This window comes from Danio aesculapii, chromosome 2, assembly GCF_903798145.1.
Source record: "Danio aesculapii chromosome 2, fDanAes4.1, whole genome shotgun sequence".
Classification (NCBI taxonomy): Eukaryota; Metazoa; Chordata; class Actinopteri; order Cypriniformes; family Danionidae; genus Danio; species Danio aesculapii.
This window is the reverse complement of record NC_079436.1, coordinates 52,173,131-52,194,946: the sequence shown is the minus strand read 5'-3', so window position 1 is coordinate 52,194,946 and position 21,816 is coordinate 52,173,131. Positions and strand designations below refer to the sequence as shown.

Genomic DNA, 21,816 nt, shown 5'->3' with positions numbered 1-21,816 from the left:
TAGAATAGGCCCTTATTGCCTCTGATAGAGGACGGTCGAGGGCTTCATAAGTCCTGATAGCCTCAACTATCCACCGGCTCAGTGTCTGCTTAGATGCAGATGCCCCCATGTTAGGTGGGCCATACACAATGAACGATTGTTACATTGAACGCCATACAGACGTATGATGTATGCGTCTAACACCTGCACTGGGCAAAGCAGATTTAAGCACATATTTCACCACCTAGTGCCGACCTTAAAGAAGTACCCTGTTCTGGGGTACAGGAATGCTCTCACCATGCCAATTGATAAATTCCAAACAAGAGGGAGCTACAGACAGTACTTGTAAATCTCCTATTCTTTTGAGAGAAAAATGCCATTTAAGCATTAGAAACTTTTCTGACACATCCTCAAAGGGGTTCAAAAGAGGGCTGCTTGAGCACTATCAACAAACCTAAGTAGGAACCTTACTGGTGCAATTAGGCCTCAACCTCCTGGATCCACGGAGGAATCTGACCACCAGAAGGTCTCTGCCAAGACCATCAGTACCATTTGCGGACATTACTGCTACATATACTTTAAGCGCCATATTCAAAATGCTCCTGAAAAAAATTCCAGCACCAACTCCACAGGCAGTGAAACTGGACCCAGATGGTGGTCGGTATACCACGAAGTGAAAAAGTTCTACTTTATATCTCCTTGTGGAAGGGGCTCTAGAGCTGAGTATGGTTTGAACACCCTCGGTTAAAAAAAAAAACAAGATCTATGAGGTGGGTCCCCTCAGAGGCCATCACTCCCCCGCCTGGGACAGAAGAACTCTCTGAACGAGAATCTCCCATAGGAGACTATTGAGTGTCTGACTATTGACTATGGTGTCTGCACCATGACATCCAGCCTAAATGGTGCGGAGTGTGTCAGTAAAAAACCACAATGGGCATTGTTTATGTTTTGAAAGGCGCACAGATCAACGTCGGCTCTGCTGAATCTCTGTCAAATGGCCGCCATTACTTCTGAGTGCAGTCGTTATGCCCCAGACGCCAACCCCTGCCTCAACAGGAGGTCTGCTCCTACATTCCTGGGCCTGAGATGTAAGCTGCCTTTAGTGAACACAGCTTCTCCTGAGCCCACAGAAGGCTGCTCTGCCAACCTGCACAGAAGGCGCGAATTCTGCTCCCCTGATGGTTGATATAAAAGACCACCGATGTGTTGTCCGTTTTTACTAACACATGGCGACCTCTTACTTGAGGGAAACAAGTGTTTCAGAGCCTGAAACACTGCTAACATCTCTCAGCAACTGATATGCATGTGGAGATGATGGTTCTCCATTGCCCCGAAGTGGGAAGGCACCTCAGGGTAACTTCCCAACCCTCACGAGAGGCATCTGAGGTCAGTGCCATGCGCTGAGAGATTACTCCCAATGTAGGGCTTTGAGACAGAAAACAAGGCTGTTACTATATCGATAAAGCTTGTAGATAATGCCACAAGGCTTTGATCGTGCGGAATCCCTGGATTTGAGCCACCACTGTAACGATCTCATGTGTAGCAGACCCAACTATGTTGGTGGCTGCTGCTAAACAGCCTGACAGTGATAGCTAGGCAAAGCCTGACACTCTTTACGGCCATCCGGATAACTCAATTTGAGTAGGGGAACAGACATGCGAGTATTGTTGTGGAGTCCTATAATACACATAAAAAGAGTCTGCCAACTTCTGCCTTAACAGGGATTGGCACAATAACACTTTTCTTTAGGATTAGCCACAACCCCAACTTCTCTATGTAAGCAAGAACAACACCTCGATGTTAAATTGCTAACTCCTTCGACCTAAAAATTAAAAAAATTAGCCAGTTGCCAAGAAAATTAAGAATACGAATCCTTTGTAGCCGAAGCGAAACCAATGGTGCGTTAACTACTTTGGTGAACGTGTGGGGTGAGAATGCCAGACCGAATGGGAGAACCCTGTACGCATTGCCCCTAAAGTCGAAACTCAGGAACTTCCTGTGTCTTTGAAGGATAGATATGTGACAAACCAGCCCTCTGTATTTGTGACACAATGGTCCTGATACTCATTTTTTTGAACTTCAGCGTTTGTTCTGAGCGATTTAGCTGTCTTAATCTAATATAGGATATAAGCCTTCATCCTTCTTTGGAACAATGAAGTAATAATATAAAAACCCTGACTCCATGTCTGCAGGAGGATCTGTTCTATGACTTCTTTCCTCAGAAGGGAATTTACTTCCTGTTCCATAACTAGAACTTGCTTAAACTTCACTAAAAATGTAAACCATACTATTGAAACAAGAGGGGTGTGAACCAAACTGCATTCTATAGCTCCTCTTTAAGCAGGACCCTACTGGAAAGCATTTGGCAGCCGCTCCCACTCTGCCAGAAAATTATGCAGGGGTACCAGTCCCTCAAGACTGGCCTCTATGCTCCCCTAAGTGGCTAACTCTGGGCACTAAAGTCAACTCACGACAGAAGGCCACTGAGTTAACTGCTCTTGGACCCTCCGTACTGGGGGTGAGTTCACTAGCACCATCACTTTTGGGATAAAATGTTGATGGACAACACCAGGGGTCTCTGCGCCCTGATGCACCAGCGGTGGGAGGGTTGGCAGATGGACCCCCTATGGGGGACGAGGAGGTGGCCTTTGCTCCTTGGGGCTGCCCGAAGAAATTCCTAATGCTAGAAATTATTCGGAGACAATGGCCGTTTCACGACAATGGTTCTTGGCCACAGTATGTGACAGTCTTTGTCTCTTGAGGGTGCTGCTTCCCACTTCAACTTTTTTGGGGGGCTGAATGGATGCAATGCTTTCTTCTGCCCAACACAATGCTGAGCGGATAAACTGGCTTGCGGCTGGGGCTGGTCCTGCCTGGCCGACCCAGAAGAACGGTTTCTTAGGGAAGGAAGCTCCAGTAGAAGCCCCACCACCCCTCCGCCAGCTCAACAGATTCTCTAAAGAGTCAGGAGGCGAAATGGGGCATCAAGGAAGAGGAATTTGTCCTCTTTCTTGAAACCGGACTGATTTAGCCACAAATGTCTCTCTCTGTGACCATCCATTTTAAAGGCACAGAGAGACAGGTCCAAAGCCTGAAGTAGTTCTCGAGTGATAACATGCCTCAACCTTCCCATAGGCATCCTTCAGAAGGTCTATTTGGTATGCTTGTGAAATGACATTGTATGCCAACAACTAACTGCTTGACCTGTCCCTGCATACGCTTTACCAATCAGAGTCGATGTTATTGTTTTCACAGGCTTTGATGGCAAAGCAGGGTTTATGCAGATGATAATTTCCTTGATATGAGGCATCACTCTGCAACCGTGTGAATCTACACCATAGATGAATAAATGGCTAATCACACAGGCTGCGTAAGACCTGATCCAGGTTAATACTTCCCTGTGCAGGTCCTCATTAAAAAGCAGACCCCTTAAATTTATAATAATGATTATTATTATTATTATTACTCTCACCTAGGGTCATGAGCTCTGGGTCATGACTGAAAGGACAAGTTCTCGGATACAAGTGGCTGAAATTAGTTTCTTACGCAGGGTGAAAGACAGGGTGAGGAGCTCTGTCACCCGGGAGGCCTCCACATTGAGAGAAGTCAGCTGAGTTGGCTCAGGCATCTGTTTCAGATGCCTCCAGGATGCCTATCTAGGAAGGTGTTCCAGCCACCGGGAGGAGGTCTCGGGGAAGACCCAGGACACGCTGGAGGGACTATGTCTCGGCTGGCCTGGGAATGCCTCGGGATCCCCCTGGAGGAGCTGGAGGAAGGGTCTGGGGAGAGGGAAGTCTGGAGTTCTCTCCTAAGACTGCTGCCCCCGTGACCTGGCTCCAGATAAGCGGATGAAATGACATGACATTTTATAACATATTTCACAAAATATATTATAATATGTTTTATAGGGAATTAATTTAAACAACAAAGGGTTAACCTCAGCCAGTTCATCTGTGCTCATGACATTAAGGGAGAACTTTTTTCAGTCATAATACAGCTCTATGCTGCCTGCTCTCTCAGAAGCAGAGGTAGAGCCTCAATCCCACAGCGCGAGCAAAGCAGGCTTCCGACTTGCGCTGAAAGGACACCGATCTGGAGGACAAAGAGGAGAAGAAACCCTCAAGTTTGTCTCCATACTAACCTTCAGATCGAGCAGCGATCCCTGTGTAATCATGTGCCTAAAATGAGCCGCGGGAAACGCTCGTTGCCCAGTCTTTACAATACAGAATCCAGCTGCTTCACAGCACTTTAAAATGAGCACAAAGACCCTCTCTCGGGGACTGATTTTACATGCTTCTGGACAAAGGCACTGCGCACACACATAAATCGTGAGTGTCCTGATCCGTGATAACATGAGGAAACGGGGAAGCGCACGATTTAAATGTTAAATTTCTCTAATAGCCTATTATTTTTAATAGTGATGCAAAAAGAGAGCATGTGTGTAAGCCAGTTTTATGTCTTATCATTGTGCCAAAAAGACTCTGAGTGAAGAAAGAAAAAGTTAAAGTTGTTTACTTCTGTGTTGCTTTTATACCTCCCAGTCTGACGTCACACACACACACGGTACATCCTGCCAGTTAAATTGGATTGATTTCACCTGTGCTCTAGGAGGTTGTATCAGAGGGATTGTATCCCATAGTGTCTACTAATGGAGATGCAGTGTTGAGTTCCCTGAGAGGGAACAAATACTATGAAAGTCAATGCCCTTTTTTCAGCGTTCTGTCACAGTCAGTGGGTGGAGAAAGGAGCGAGGACTTAAGTGCTGCAAATTAGATGGGTTTATGAATTGTAAAAAAAAAGCAAAAAGTAACAAAAACAACCAGAGGGGGAAAACATTAACAAACAAAGAAACTTGACTGGACAGGGCTGACAAAGACCAGGGCTAGACAAAACAGGACATGAATCGACAGGATATGACATATGACGAACTGGCACAGGACAGTAGACATGAGGAGACTATAAAGGAGAAAAAATTAATTAACAGACAGGTGAACAGGATTAACTAATAATGGGTCAACAAGGAGGTTGGAACTAGACAATAAACAAGAGAGCACATGACACAAAGTCTATAGCTGCATAAAAAATGCACACTATACACTGTGCACTTATGCACTATGTACTTATGCACTTACACACTCAACAGCATAGTATATGTATGTAGTGTCATCCCAAATGGAACTCTAATGTTTTTTTACTAAGAGGAAATTCAAACCATTTCCCTAATGACGTTTGCCAAATTAGTGACATGAATGACCAAACTACTCTATAATACCTGCCATTAGTATAACTGCATTCACCATCGGGAGGCACTATAATCATTCTCGTAGGAGAATTTTGCTTTCACAAACCAAATAAATAAAGTTATCCAATATGTGCGCTCGATAGCTCCGCCCCTTCCGCTACGTGAGCAAACCTGTGGTCGTTGAGTGTGTGAAGTGTCCATCATGCCACACTTCATATTACCGTTTGAGTAAGTGCATTATCTGGGTAATTCTATCTGCGTAGAATAGTGCATAAGTATGCGATTTGGGACGCACCTTATGTTCACACTGTGAGTCTTAGTGCTCAAATCAAATTTTTTTCTCAGATCTGATTTTTTTGCATAGCTGTTCACATTGTTGTTATAAATGTGGCCAATATCAGATTTCCAGTGCAAACAAATCCTGGATAATGGTTAATATTTGGTTGATGAGCATCTGTTGTCATTCAAAATATATTTAAAATGAACAACCTAAATTAAATTTTTGGGGTAAAGTATTTGCCCCGTGTGCTATTCTATGCCGCTAAGGAGAAGGGGAGGTTTGCAGCATGAACCAGTACAGAATAATGACGCGTGTCGATGAAAAATTCTGTAAAAGTCACATGAATTCCTACATAACTTCACACTGAGGTCAGATTGCAAAACAACAGAAATGTATCTGATTTAATACCGCATATAAAAGTGGCACAAATCAGAATTGAAAAGATCAGATTCCATGCAGTTTGAGCAGGGTCTGGCTGCAGATTTGCACTTGCACTTTCAGGCTTGCACTTTCGGGCACCCATGCTTCCTCTGCAAGTGACGTCATTTACAATCGACACCTGCACTCTCCTGTCACGTCACTTGCTATCAACACAAATAAACCAAAAGTAAGTGTCCAGTTCGTTTGCATTGCCAGTGACAACGTTGTCAAATAATTCAAAGTACTTAAGTTGTATACCATGACAGATCCCTCCACCCCACGAAAAGCGCTTTATTTGTTCATATGATTATAATGCCTTAATGTAAATTTACCAATGCAGGCTACTATTAACATTAAAACCAGCAAAGCTTATTGTTTATTTATAAGAACTATCAAGTCTAAATAGACACAGGAAGTAATCTTCCACAGTTATAAAAAAACACCAGGCTAATGCAAATTAGAATTTTTGTTTTTATTTTAAACATTTCAAGGACTTACATCAATGATTCTTGAACGACTTGGGAGACTATTCTTTATTTAGCAGGTCCCAGGACGGTTGCAAATAAGAATGCAGATGTTGATGCAAGTGATCTGGCAGGAGAGTGCAGGGCTCGTTTGCATGAAAGTCCAAAAAAATTCCCCAGTTTGAAGGTTAAGGGTACCCTTAGTACAAGTTGGGGTGCAAAAAAAAAAAAAATCAACTTAAGGAATTTAAGACTGCCATTAAGTATTTCCCCTTAGTAACAATTTACTCTTAAACAAGTAAGGGACCTAATCAGCAATGAACAAATGAACAAATGACACTCAAAATTAAAGCATTCTCATGCAAATAAAAATGTTTTAGATAAAAGGCACACAGGACTGTAGATAAATCATATTTAATAAATAAAGGAATAATAAAGGAAAGGAAGGAAAACGGCACAGATGATGTGTACTGCAGTGCTGTTTTAGGGCAAGCATTCGTGGTTCGTGGTTCTGTTTACGTAACTATAGCAACTGCGACACCCGTCTCCATATGTTGCCAGAAACTACAGTGAAATGCTTAGAAAAAATGCACTTAGGTAAGGGTGACATATAAGACGTTTGTTGCATCGATCTTAATGAAATCCCTTACCTCAGGTATTTTCCCCCTTAGGGACACTCTTAAGTTAAATTACTGAAGGGCTTTCATGCAAGTGGGCACAGGTGTCGATTGTAAATGACGTCACTTACAGAAGAAGCACGGTTGCCTGAGAGTGCAAGTCCGAGAGTGCAAGCCTGAAAGTGCAAGTGCAAATCTGCAGACAGACTCTATTGTGCGGTTTGGGGTGTTCACATTGTCATGAAAGAAACAGATCTGAGTCACATGTGGGCAAAAAAAAATCTGATTTTGGCCACACTTGCCTGCAGTTTGAACGTAGCAGACAACACAAGCCATGTGCTCACGTAAAAACGGGACAAGGAGACACAACTAACGAGAGAACCCATTATCCATTTGTTCACATAAAACACAACACTAATGCACGTAGTCACATTGTAAACACCGAGCCACATGCTTTACATAACACCAATTGAAGACTGAACGTAAGACACGAGCACATGATAAATGAAAACACTCACCGTGCACTCACACATGCAACGTGCATGTTCCGATCCCAGCGCCAAGCAAAACCGAAACCAACTAGACTGAGACGCTGAGAATGAAACTGCATGTGCAGACAGAACAAACACAAACACCAGGACGAGAGCACGTATCCCGAGCATGTCCAAGACGGCGCTCATACAAAGATAAAGACAGACAATCAAAGAAAATATGAGTGCTTGACCTAAGAAAACCCGAGCCGAGCACAACATACTAGACAAGACAGGACTAGTGTCTGGACTCTGCCACCAAAACAAAAATTGGCAAGACTGAAGTGGCAGAATCCTGACACCTTCTTTGTGTTCAACAGAAGAAAGAAGAAGTAAAGAGGTGAGTAAATAATGACATAATTTTCAATTTATTTTAAATAATTAATACATTTTTTTGAATGATGCGTAAATATTGAGCAAATTTTCATTTTTTGGGGATGAACTATCCCTTTATAAACAACCAAGGTGCTGTACCTATACATGGGAGAACTAAAAGACAGTAGATAATAGGAAAATGAAAGGTAAAAAGAAAACTAGACTACCAGATTAATCAGTAAAAGCAATAGTAAAACCAGGAATCAAGGAGTTTTAAAGGTAACCTATTATGCCCCTTTTTACAAGATGTAAAATAAGTCTCTGATGTCCCTTTATTGTGTGTGTGAGGTTTTCGCTCAACATTTTTTTATAAATAATTAAAACTGCTCTTTTTAAGATTTTATCCAACTTGTGCCGATTTGTTGACTGTCACTTTAAATTGAAATGAGATTGTGCCCTTTTCAAAAGAGGGCGTAGTTACAAATGCCTGTGTGTCAGCATAGTGGCAGATTCAAAAATAGGACAAATGTCCTATGCCAATGAGGGAGAGATGGTCAATAATGGACGGGGCTTTCCTCCTCTGATGACAGGTACAAAGGTAGAATGTCAATCATAGTGTTTCTGCAGACTGTTTTTATCAAGTGTGATGATAAAGAAATACAATTAACAAATGTTTACCATAAGAGGCTGGCTATATTCACAGAGTGTTGCTGCACAACAGTGTTTAAACCCCTTATAAAGGTGATTTTTGCATCATAAGTCCCCTTTAAAAGCACATAGAGACTCTTTTTTGCCATCTCACCTCTCTCCGCTGTGGTGGTCTCTACAGAAGTCCATGAGCTCCAGTGGTCCTGCGCTCGCCTGTCCTGCACTCTCAGTTGCACGGTATACTTCGACCCTGGGTGTAAATTACAGAGCTGAAGTGCCTCCTGGGGAAACGCTTGTACAATCTGTGATTGAGTCTGCAGAATCATAAAGGAGAGCATTATTAAAGGGATAGTCCACCCAAAAATGAAAATTCACTCACTATTTATTCACCTTAGGTTTTCAGCTTTCTTTAAAATATCTTCTTTAGTGTTCAATACACTACCTGACAAAAGTCATGTCGTCCATCTCAGTTGTAAGAGCAACAAATAATAACTTGACTTCTAGTTGATCATTTGGAAAAGTGGCAGAAGGTAGATTTTCTAGAAGAATCATCTGGTGAACTGCATCCCAATCATCACAAATACTGCAGAAGATTAACTGAACCCACATGGACCCAAGATTCTTACAGAAATCAGTGAAGTTTGGTGAAGGAAAAGTCATGGTTTGGGGTTACATTCAGGGCCCGTCCGCTGTTCACTTTCACTTTATTCTGCGACTCCCCAACCCTCTTCACTTTCATCCGTGAGTCGCGACACCCCTCCGCCTTGCCAACCCTACCTCCCCAATCCCCCCCACCCCTCTTAAATTTTGTGCGTGACACCTCTATACAATCTGTTCTGGGACCTCGCAATTCCAAAAAAAAATTAAGCACTGGTTACATTCAGTACGGGGAAGGGGCATTGCTAGACCCCATTTACTGGGGCACGTGCCCCAGTAAAAACGTTGTGCCCCAGTAAATGCTTTGAGATACTATTTACTTTATATGCAAGTGTATTTATTAAGAGTGGTAATCCCAAAATAAAGACGTTATTCTCTATGTGCAACCCAACCAACGCTGATGAAAGCAACGCAGTTTAATCAAAAAGTGAACTGAGCATGTGCCTAAATAAAAACCTACCTGCGCGCCTCACGCCCTGCTTCTGCTTGACGCTGACGCGCTGCTCTGCTACTGGTGTAAGTCTTGGTAGTGAACATGCACGCTGAAAAAATAGCCGGCGTAACAGTCTTTTATATGGAGGTTGTCGGCACGCAGATAGTCGACAAAAGTACATTTAAATAATATGATGGTGATATTTTGCATGAAGCAAAAAGGAGGGATGATGAGTTGGGGAGGTAAAACTTAATAAACCTAATTATCGGCCATGAGTCAGGTCTAAGATAACACACCACTGATCATTCTCATCCTCTAACATCCTTTTTTTATTCTATAGAGTTGTCTATAGAGTTTCATTGTAATAAAATTAATATTTATGCAAAAGATTTCTTAAATTATCTAAGCATCACTCCAGTTGTGTCTTTAGATTGTTTCCCAATTACATTTAGGATTAATTACTGTTATTAATTTAGAAAAATAATTGTATAATAACAATAAAACTATTTATTTATTTTTTGGAGGAGGAGCTGTGCCCCAGTAGAGCTTTAAGTCCTGCAACGCCCCTGGTATGGGGGTATGCGAGAGATCTGCAGAGTGGATGGCAACATCAACAGCTTCAACAGCCTCATCAACAATGGTATCAAGACATTTATGCTGCCCATTACATTACAAACCACAGGAGAGGGCAAATTCTTCAGCAGGATAGCGCTCCTCATACTTCAGCCTCCATATCAAAGTCCCTGAAAGTAAAGATGATCAAGGTGCTCCAGGACTGGCCAGCCCAGTCACCAGACATGAACATTATTGAGCATGTCTGGGGTATGATGAAGGAGGAGACATTGAAGATGAACCCAAAGAATCTTGATGAGCTCTGGGAGTCCTGCAAGAACGCTCTCTTTGCCATTCCAGATGACTTTATTAATGAGTGACTTGAGTCATTGCAGAGATGTATGGATGCAGTCCTCCAAGCTCATGGGAGACAAACACAATATTAACTCTTTTTCCACTGCAGCATGACTTTATATTCTTAAGCCTATGCAAAGTCAGACCTTACTGTCCAAATTAAATAATTTGAAATATAAAGAAGCGTAATCTAGAGGCCTTTGCCTTTCATTTAAGCCACTTCTGATACTAAGTGATCAATTAGAGGTCAAGTTATGATTTGTTGTTCCTAAAACTTGGATAGGCGACAAGACTTTTGTCAGGTAGTGTATATATATTGTTTTCTCACTTTATTGGTTGAGATGTGCTGAAAATGCTAATAGTAAAATTTTGGGATTACTTGTTTGACCCGATGAAGACCATGTAGACCAAAACAATGTCTTATCATATGTCTTCCCCACACACCAAACATAAACATATATAAACCTGTCCATGTGTTGTGTACTCCATCTGAAGTCGTATGAAGACCCTCTCTTTCTTAGGAAAGCTCTCAGTAATTCGCCAGACCACCTCCAAACACTCGGAGCGATTCGCTGAAGGCCTGAGATGTGTGATCTGCGGAGGTCGAAGCTGAACTGCAGGAGAAACAGAAAACTTGATACGAACACAAAAGAACAGGCGCTTTGTTTTGTTTTTTTACTCTCATACTGTACGAAAAGCATTTGACACTGAACACAGGTGCAAAAAGCATGACAAATATGGGCTGATTGCATTATAATAGATAAAGAGTCATTTGCATAACATATTTTTTGAGATATGTGCGTCACCAGAGACAACACATGAAAGGAGTGTGCAGGTGTGTTTTTATTCTCTTTAGTCTTTGTTTCTTGTCTGACTTGTCATATGTTAAAAAGGCTGAATAAATGGCCCTGTGTACTTTTTTTAAAGAGTATGCATGATAACATTTAAAAGTTTAACATTGGTAAGGCTGTTTATTTTGTCAAACAACAGTAAAATCAGTAATAATGTTAATTTTTATTATCATTGTAAAGAAACTGATTTCTATTTGAACATACACTCACCAGGCACTTTATTAGGTACAACTTCTACTACTGGGATTTTCATGTACAACCATCTCTAGGGTTTACAGAGAATGGTCTGAAAAAGAGAAAATATCTAGTGAGAGGCAGTTCTGTGTGCGCAAATGCTTTGTTGATGCCACATGTCAGAGGAGAATGGCCAGAGGTCCAGCTGATAGAAAGGCATCAGTAACTCAAATAACAACCGAGGTCTGCAGAAGAGCATCTCTGAACACACAACACATCCAACCTTGAGGCGGATGGGCTACAGCAGCAGAAGACCACACCGGGTGCCACTCCTGTCAGCTAAGAACAGGAAACTGAGGCTACAATTCACACAGGCTCACCAAAATTGGACAATAGAAGATTGGAAAAACGTTGCCTGGTCTGATGAGTCTCGATTTCTGCTGCCACATTCGGATGGTCGGGTCAAAATTTGGCGTCAACAACATGAAGCATGGATCCATCCTGCCTTGTATAAATGGTTCAGGCTAGTGATGGTGGTGTAATGGTGTGGTGGATTTTTTTTGGCACACTTTAGGCCCATTAGTACCAATTGAGCATTGTGTCAACACCCTAACCCACTTGAGTATTGTTGCTGATCGTGTCCATCCCTTTATGACCACAGTGTACCCATTTTCTGATGGCTACTTCCAGCAGGATAATGCATCATGTCATAAAGTATGAATCATATCAGACTGGTTTCTTGAACATGACAATACGTTCACTGCACTCAAATGGCCTCCACAGTCACCAGATTACAATCCAATAGAGCACCTTTGGGATATGGTGGAGATTCACATCATGGATGTGCAGCCGACAAATCTGCAGCAACTGCATGATGCTATCATGTTAACATGGACCAAAATCTCAGAGGAATATTTCCAGTACCTTGTTGAATCTATGCCACGAAGGATTAAGGCAGTTCTGAAGGCAAAAGTGGTCCAACCCAGTACTAGTAAGGTGTACCTAATAAAGTGGCCGGTAAGTGTATTTTCAATTACATCAGTCTTCAAAAATGATAATAATATTATTCTGATTTCAATTACCATTAGAATGACAAGTTATTGTCATTGTAGTATCATACAACAAAATGCGTTTGGTAGTTCTCAGACACCAACAGCAATAAAATATAGAACCAATAATGTATCAACAATAAACCTTACTTTGCTGCTCAAAATTTTATTATTGTAAGAACAGCACTTCTATTTTGCAGCATCATAAATGTCTTTTGATCAATTTAATGCATCCTTAATTCATTCATTCATTTTCTTTTTGGCTTAGTCCCTTTATTAATCAGGGGTCACCACAGCGGTTTACCTTCCAGCTGCAACACATCTCTTTGGAAACATCCATACACACTCATTCACACACATGCACTATGGACAATTTAGCCTACCCAATTCACCTATACCACATGTTTTCATCTTGTGGGGGAAACCGGAGCACCCGGAGGAAACCCACACCAACACGGGGAGAACATGCAAACTCCAAACAGAAATGCCAACTGACCCAGTAGGGGTTCGAACCAGGAACCTTCATGCTGTGGGGCAATTGTGCTACCCACTGCACCACCGTGCTGCCCTGCATCGATAATATGCCTTAATAATATGAATTTCTTTTAGGATTTTAAGTTGGATACACTAATATTTTTTATGTAAACAGAATATAAACCGTTTCTCAAGTAAAGTTTAACGGTTGTCAAATTAGTGAAATAAACCACCAAACTACCAAACAGTACCACCGGGCGCCAAGATAATCACTTATATAAGAGAATTTTGTTTTCACAATACAAAATAAATCTAATAATTTAAAGTGCCCATCTTTGCTCCTAAAGGACTAGACCTTTTCAGGATGCTGCTTTTGCACCAAAATCATTATTACAATCACCTGTTGACATCACCTGTCTTCACCTGATTACTAGCCCTAAACTGCTCATGTCCCAACGTTTTTTGAAATGTGTTGCAAGAACCAAAATTGGATTACGTGTTTATTTTGCTAAATAGAAATCATGAGGAACACATTAAATAATGTTTGTTGTTTTTCATTTCAGACAATACAAGTCAAAGTAAATTTAGAAATCTCTACTTCCTTTTTTTTAATTTGCGTTTTCCATACTGTACCAACTCTTTCAGATTTGGGTTTGTAAAGGGCAGGGCTTCATTCGCCATATTGACATGACACTTTTCCCCATTCAAAACTATACAAGTGACATGTTGATGTGTATTCTATAGTCTTTGTTAATACCTGCATTGACTCCTTCGAAGAAGAACGGCGGCGAGCGTATGGATCCATTGCTTGTGGACGCCAAAACATCTGTATTGAAACAGTGTAAGGCTGAATCAATGGGCTGAACGGAGCAGTTGGACCCTCTGGTTTCACAGACACCCACCGGGATGAAGCCGTTTCTACTTTGGCAAGTGGTTCTGTGCAGAATTACACAAGAGAATTCACAAGTTACATGCTTGCAATCAAGGAACCAATTACACCCACTGGCCCACTGTATTGGGTTGGACCCTCTTATTCACACGTCCATTGTGGTCATAAACGGATGAACATGTTTAGTAGCAATAATCAGGAAACAATGCTCAGTTGGTATGAAAGGTAAACAATTTCCTGCAGAATCTACAGTACAAGCAGTTTGCCAGTAACTCACTCTAGATCAATTACAGCAAAAATACTGTATTTACATTTACAGAACCATTTATCTTGCTGTATACAAGATACACATGTATGTGTTCCCAGTATTGTATATCTTTACTGTAAAATATACAGTAATTTTCACAATGCAACTTTTTAAATACAGTAACATACTGCACATCTGTCCTACAGTAAAATACAGTTCATATTACAGTTAAATACTGTGTAACTTACAACACGCACAACACGTCCAACCTTGAGGCAGATGGGCTACAGCAGCAGAAGACCACACCGGGTGCCACTCCTGTCAGCTAAGAACAGGAAACTGAGGCTACAATTCACACAGGCTCACCAAAATTGAACAATAGAAGATTGGAGAAACGTTGCCTGATCTGATGAGTCTCGATTTCTGCTGGCACATTTGGATGGTAGGGTCAGAATTTGGCATCAACAACATGAAAGCATGGATCCATCCTGCCTTGTATCAACGGTTCAGGCTGGTGGTGGTGGTGTAATGGTGTGGGGGATATTTTCTTGGCACACTTTGGGCCCACTAGTACCAATTGAGCATTGTGTCAACGCCCCAGCCAACCTGAGTATTGTTGCTGACCATGTCCATCCTTTTATGACCACAGTGTACCCATCTTCTGATGGCTACTTCCAGCAGGATAATGCTCCATGTCATATCAGACTGGTTTCTTGAACGAGTTCACTGTACTCAAATGGCCTCCACAGTCACCAGAACTCAATCCAATAGAGCACCTTTGGGATGTGGTGGAATGGGAGATTCGCATCATGGATGTGCAGCTGACAAATCTGCAGCAACTGCGCGATGCTATCATGTCAATATGAAGCAAAATCTCTGAGGAATATTTCTAGTACCTTGTTGAATCTATGCCATGAAGGATTAAGGCAGTTCTGAAGGCAAAAGGGGGTCTAACCGGTACTAGTGAGGTGTACCTAATAAAGTGGCCAGTGTGTGTATATATTATGGTTGCACAGATAAATATTTTCACACTATAACTTACATTGGGTCACGAATGACCCTATACACATTTTGCTAAATAAAAACTTTTTTAATCTTTTACGTGTTTTGTTTTTTTTTTTGTTAAAATTGACAGTTTAAAGAATACTACGCAGTTTGATATACAGTATAACTTGAATACATGGAAGGGTAGTGAATGGTTGTGCCTTTAAAGAGACAGTTCACCAGAAAATACAAATTCTGTCATCATTTACTCACCCTTCATTCATTCATTTTCTTTTCAGCTTTGTCCCTTTATTAATCTGCGGTCGCCACAGCGGAATGAACCGCCAACTTATCCAGCATATGTTTTAGGCAGCGGATGCCCTTCCAGTTGCAACCAATCACTGGTAAACATCCATACACACTCAATCACACAGATACACTACGGACAATTTAGCTCACCCAATTCACCTATACCACATGTCTCCCGGAGGAAACCCACGTGAACACAGGGAAAACATAGAAACTCCACACAGAAACGCCAACTGACCCAGCAGAGGCTTGAACCAGCGACCTTCTTGCTGTTAGGCGATCGTGCTACCCACTGTGCCACCATGCAGCCCTACTCACCCTCCACTTGTCACTAAACTGTTTGAATTTCTTTCTCCTGTTGAAGACAAAAGAAGATGCTGGACACTGATAACCACTGCCTTCCATATAGTATTTGTTTTTCCTACTTAGGAAGTAAATATTTACAGATTTTTAACATTCTTCAAAATATCTTACTTTGTTTACAAATGTTTCAAAGGTTTGGAACCACTTGAGGGTGAGTAAATAGTGAGAAAATGTTCTTGTTTGAATGAAGTATCCCTTTAAGGGGTAAAAACCATTAAGATGAGAGCGTTTGTGCTTGGGATACATTGCTTTTATCAGATTTCTAATCTCTCAACACCACATTCACAGAACATTAACCACTTTCAAGTCTAGATATTAGTAATGGAGTTACAATGAACTGAAAGGTCAGTTTGTAAAGCCCCTAAAAAGGCAAAAAAAAAAAAAAAAAAGAGTGTATATTTACATACATACATACATCTGGGAAAATAAGTATTGAACACGTCACCATTTTTCTCAGAAAACATTTTTCTAAAGGTGCTGTTGCCTTGCTGTTGACCAGATGTTGGTAAAAACCAAAGAAATCCATATATGCGAAGAAAACAAATCTAATTCGTTTACAAATTAAGTTGTGTGCAATAAAATGAAATGACGCAGGGAAAAAGTATTGAACACATGAAGAAAGGGAGGTGTAGAAAGGCAGTGAACGCCCAGACAGCAGCCAAAATCTGCTCAGTAGTTCTTCAGCAACCCTCTGCCCTTCCTCAGTGTAAATGAATATCAGCTGCTTCAGTCCAATATCTACATTAGCAGGAGGATGAAGATGAAACCAGGGTCGACATTTCAGCAAGACAATGATCCAAAACACAGCCAAGGAAACTCCCAAATGCTTTCAGAGAAAGAAAATCAAGCTGTAGAATGGCCCAGCCAATCACCTGACTTGAATCCAATAGAAAATACAAAATAAAGCTCAGATTTGATGAACGAGACCCACAGAACCATCAAGATTTTGACACTCTGTTGAAGTCTTTGAATAACTCACACCTGAGCAATACATGTGACTTCATTCTTCATATAAGAGGCGTCTTTCAGCTGCCATCATTAAAAAAGTCTTTTATATCTGTAGTATTAAATATGCTTCCGTAGTTCAGGACTTTCTTCTCGTGTCATTTCATTGTTAATACACACAACTAATTTTTCAGATTTGTTTAGTTTGTTTTATTTTTATGTTTGTAATGTTTGGCTTTTGCGATGTGGTGGTGCAGTAGGTAGTGCTGTCGCCTCACAGCAAGAACGTCGCTGGTTCGAGTCTCGGCTGGGTCAGTTGGCATTTCTGTGTGGAATTGTCCATTGTGTATGTGTGTGAACGAGCGCGTATGAGTGTTTCCCAAAGATGGGTTGCAGCCAGAAAGGCATCCGCTGCATAAAACATGTGCTGGATAAGTTGGCGGTTCATTCTGCTGTGGCGACCCCTGATGAATAAAGGGACTAAGCCGAAAAGAAAATGACTGAATGAATGAACCAAATGAATTTTTTTTTTACCAAAATCTGGTTCAATTCCATGTTAACAGCTCCTTTAGAAATATGACTCCCCGAAAAAAAAACATGACGTATTGAATACTTATTTATTTCTTAAGAGTAAAGACCAAATTGACTGTGAATAGACTTTCCAATGCGTAAGACACACATAAAACAAGTTGTCCAAACACATGCGCTATAGGTGAACTGGATTAACAAAATTGGCAAAATTGTATGAGTGTGTGAATGAGTGTGTATCGGTGTTTCCCAGTACTGGGTTACAGCTGGAAGGGCATCCGCTGTGTAAAACATATGCCGAAATAGTTGGTGGTTCATTCCACTGTGGCGACCCCTGATAAATAAGGGACTAGGCCGAAGGAAAATGAATGAAGGAATGATTTTTGGCATATAAGAAAAATCAATAATTTGACCCATACAATGTATATTTGGCTATTGGCAAAAATATGCATGTGTAATATAAGTCTGGTTTTGCTCCTGGTTTTGCTCCAAACACACACTCTCTCTGTCATGCACTGCAGGGTATGCGTGTATCTGAGCTCCAGGCAGTAAGCGGGTGCTTTGAGCACAAAGCCCGAGAGAACAGTGCACGTCAGACAGTTTATCAAGAATGTACCACTGGATCACGTCTCACTATAGTTGTAAAATGTGATATTTAATTAATCAATTAAATAATAATCAAATTAGTCTCTATCTAACGACTCTCCTGTCTTTTGAATCTATCAGCTTCACAGTGTCAGTACACTGCTTCAATCTTTTGCTTTCACGCTTGTACTTAGTAATTTTAGTGAAAACCTCAGATACTGTTAGTTGGTTTCTGTTGGTTGTGGACCTTTTTTTCTCGCGGAAAAAGCGATTGACAGGTGGTAATTTGTGAATAACTTATCTTTATTTATTTATTTGGTTATGGGTAAAACAAAGACCATGTGGATCAGGTAGTTGAAACAGTAGGCTACAAATAATTCATTTGTTATGAATTCATTAATTATTTATAAATAATTAATTCACCACTGCCTACAACGATGATGCCATCGTCCATCGCAATGTTTCACATTAGGCATCATACGATGCCAAATTGGTTGACATCGCCCAACCCCACATGACACATGTAAGTACAACGATACTGACATAAAACACATGCAGAAACCACACGAATATATTCCGGCTGCTTTTGTTAGTGTGTAATATGGCTTACTTGTTAATCTGAAGTCTGTAGCTGCTGCTGTTGTTCGGGTGGAGATTCGTTGTTTTCCAGTAACAGGTAATGTTGGTGTACTGTATAATCACACACTTTGTAATCGACAGCTCTGAAGATGGCAATGCTGATGAAACTGGGAAAGAAAGTGTGTTAAAATGCTTATTTAACTGAATTAAATAATACTTGCCCTGGCATTACACCATTTAAAAAATATACCCTTCATCTATACCCTATATTTAAGCTTATATACCCTATAAGATTAAATATAGTTTTGACTCATTTGAGTAACTGGACTTCTACACAGTGACAACTAGACCTGATTAGCAAAATATACAGCGCTCAGCATAATTGATTATGCTCCATTTTGAAAATGAATGTTTGTATCCATTTCTCAGTGAATATGTGTTTTTGGTGCATTTAAATAAAACAGATTTATTAACAGATATATTTATTAAAATAATATTTTAGACACCAAACATATTTAGAAAGAGAATACAATTAAATTCAAGCAAAATATTGCAAAAAAAAAATGTAGCTACAAAATTTCAACAAAATATTTGTACTTTTTTGCTTCTCTTGATTTTTCCTCTTTTTAAAATTTGTATTTAATATTTTTCTATAATATAAATTTGGCTGTACTAGTTTTTAGACCGTTATCGTAAGTTATTTTGTTAGATAAGCTCCAGATTTGGCTTCAGTACTGACTAATCTAATGTATATGCACAAATATAATATTGTAAAGCTTCATATAGAAAATATTAATTTAATTGAGAGATTTGTGAGGGGAGTACTCATGTATGCTGAGCACTGTAGCTCTATTTGGCAGTACACACAGCATGCACACATCTGTCTGCATTAAACACAGAGATCAGATTTCAAATAAAGGACAAGAACTAATCCAGTGCTGGGAATCATGAGGAAAATCCCTGCAGGACACAATGAATGATGTCAACCATTCTTCAAGTTTACCATGTTCTTGTATTGTTTCTTTTACATGACTGTCAGAAAAAGAGGAAGTCTTTAAGTTAATATGTCCAAGACAGGTCAATATGTCAACTCATTCTAAAAACCTAGCCCTATAGACAGAAATTATGTAGGCAAAGGTACGTATGGCTACATTTCGTCTTTAAAACGAACGTCATGGGGCGGGATGACACCAATCCATTTCGCTCTAACCAGCTGACCGCTTACCTCTGTATGGATGGTTTTCCTGCTGTTACCAGTTTGTCCAGTTAGCTCGCCATATACGTCGGTGGACTTGAGACGCAGAGAGAAGTTGACCACAACAATGGGGTTTAAGTCCGGCAAAGAAGGGTTCCAGAAAGCAAGTAAGAATAAAATAAACAAGTAAATAACAGCGTGAGAATGTGGTAAAACCTAAAAAACGTGGTAAAAATCAGGCGAGGGATTTTCTTTTCCTGTGGTGCTTTTAAAAACACTATTGGTTGGGTTATGCGAAGGAGGAGGGTGGGTCAGTCAGTAAGACCTTCAGCGAGTCGTCAGCTGCCTCTGTTTTTGCAGTTTTTGTTTTCGAGGCAGCTGTGTATGCTTTTTTCACCCACCCCTTCCCTAAACCCAACCGACAGTGTTTTCAAAAGCAATCGAGAAAAATAAAAAGCCCTCGCGGCCACCTGTTTTTTACCATGTTTTCAGATCTTACCATGTTCTCACCCTGTTATTTTCTTGTTCATTATATTTTTTTGTCTTTTGTTTTTGTTTTACCTACTTTCTGGAACCTTTCTTCGCTGAACTCGAACCCCGTCGTTGTGGTCAACTCCTTTCTGCTTCTCAAGTCCACCAACGTACATGGCGAGCCACTGGGCAAACTGGTAACAACGGAAATACCATCCACATGGAGGTAGACAGTCAGCTGGTAGCATGAAAAGACGGTGGCATCATACCGCCCCATAAGGTTCATTTTAAAGACAAAATGCAGCTATATGTAGTTCTGGCTACATAAGTTGCGCTCTTCAGAAATGTATACGGGGGTATGTTTTCACATTGAGCCAATTACACGCACGCACGCACGCACACACGCACGCACGCGCACACGCACGCACGCACGCGCGCACACACACACACACACACACACAGACACACACACATATATACATATATACACACATATATACACACACACATATATATATATATATCTATATATACCTGCAATTTACACAGCAAATGATTTTCCAGCTGGGAAAATTTTCCGAGTTATAAAGTATCAAATTATAAGATATAAAGTTGCAATTTTATGTTATAAAGTCAATTTAAAAAAAAATAATAATTTTTGAAATATAATTCGAAAACATAAAATTTTCTGAATTATAAAGTCATAATTCTGAGATATAGTCGCAATTTTGAGTTAGAAATCAGAATTCTGAAATATAAAGTCACAATAAAGACACATGTTATACAGTCAGAATTCAGAGATATATATACTCGCAATTGCAAGTTATAAAGTCAGAATTCTAAGAAATAAAGTCTCAATCACAATTTTTCTAGTTATAAAGTATAAAATTCTGAGATATAAAGTCACATTTCCGAGTCTTATTCAGCCTACACCGTTTTCCACCAAAGCATACAAAAAGGATGAAGAGGCAAATTTTGGGGTAATAAATAATTCACTCTAAACTTTAATCAAGAGTACAAACTTCGCCACCTTCAACCTGTCAATTATATTTACAGGCTTTCTGCAGGTGTCACCAAGTAAAATTTAAGACTTTTAAAGACATTTTTAAGACCATTATGAATGAAATTTTTGACTTGTACAGGGTTAAATGCTAACGATTTTTTCGAATATCGCAGTTAAAAAAAGACTTTAACTCGCCCTATCAAAAAATGATTTAAATTTAATACATATAATTATGCAACAATAATTTTCTTTGAATATTTTTAATTAATTTTCAAATATATCCATTCACAAACCCTTATCAAAATAGAACAAAACATAGTTTTTCAGTTTACAATAACAATAAAAAATACAGTGCTCAGCATATATAAGTACACCCCTCACAAATCTATCTTTTAAATAAATGTTTTAATAGGAAGCTATACAATGTTACATGTGTGCATATATACATAAGATTAGTCATTGCTGAAGCCAAATCTGGAGCTTTTCTAACAAAATAACTTACGACAACAGTCCAAAAACTAGCACAGCCAAATTTATATTATAAAAAAATATTAAATACAAATTATATTTAATATATATATATATATATATATATATATATATATATATATATATATATATATATATATATATATATATATATATATATATATTATTATTATTATTAAATACAAAGCAA

The 21,816-nt window shown here is 39.9% G+C and overlaps 1 protein-coding gene across 1 annotated transcript in view; it reads right to left on the bottom strand.

Annotated features, from left to right (window-relative positions):
- Positions 1–21,816, bottom strand: part of LOC130237387 (interleukin-6 receptor subunit beta) — a 51,757-nt gene that overhangs the window by 28,721 nt on the left and 1,220 nt on the right. Inside the window, exons 3-6 of the mRNA XM_056468323.1 lie at positions 18,500–18,635; positions 13,797–13,975; positions 10,957–11,105; positions 8,650–8,809 (exon numbers count right to left, since the gene is read on the bottom strand). Of these exons, the coding sequence (XP_056324298.1) occupies positions 8,650–8,809; positions 10,957–11,105; positions 13,797–13,975; positions 18,500–18,635 (624 nt within the window). The remainder of the gene's footprint in view (positions 1–8,649; positions 8,810–10,956; positions 11,106–13,796; positions 13,976–18,499; positions 18,636–21,816) is intronic.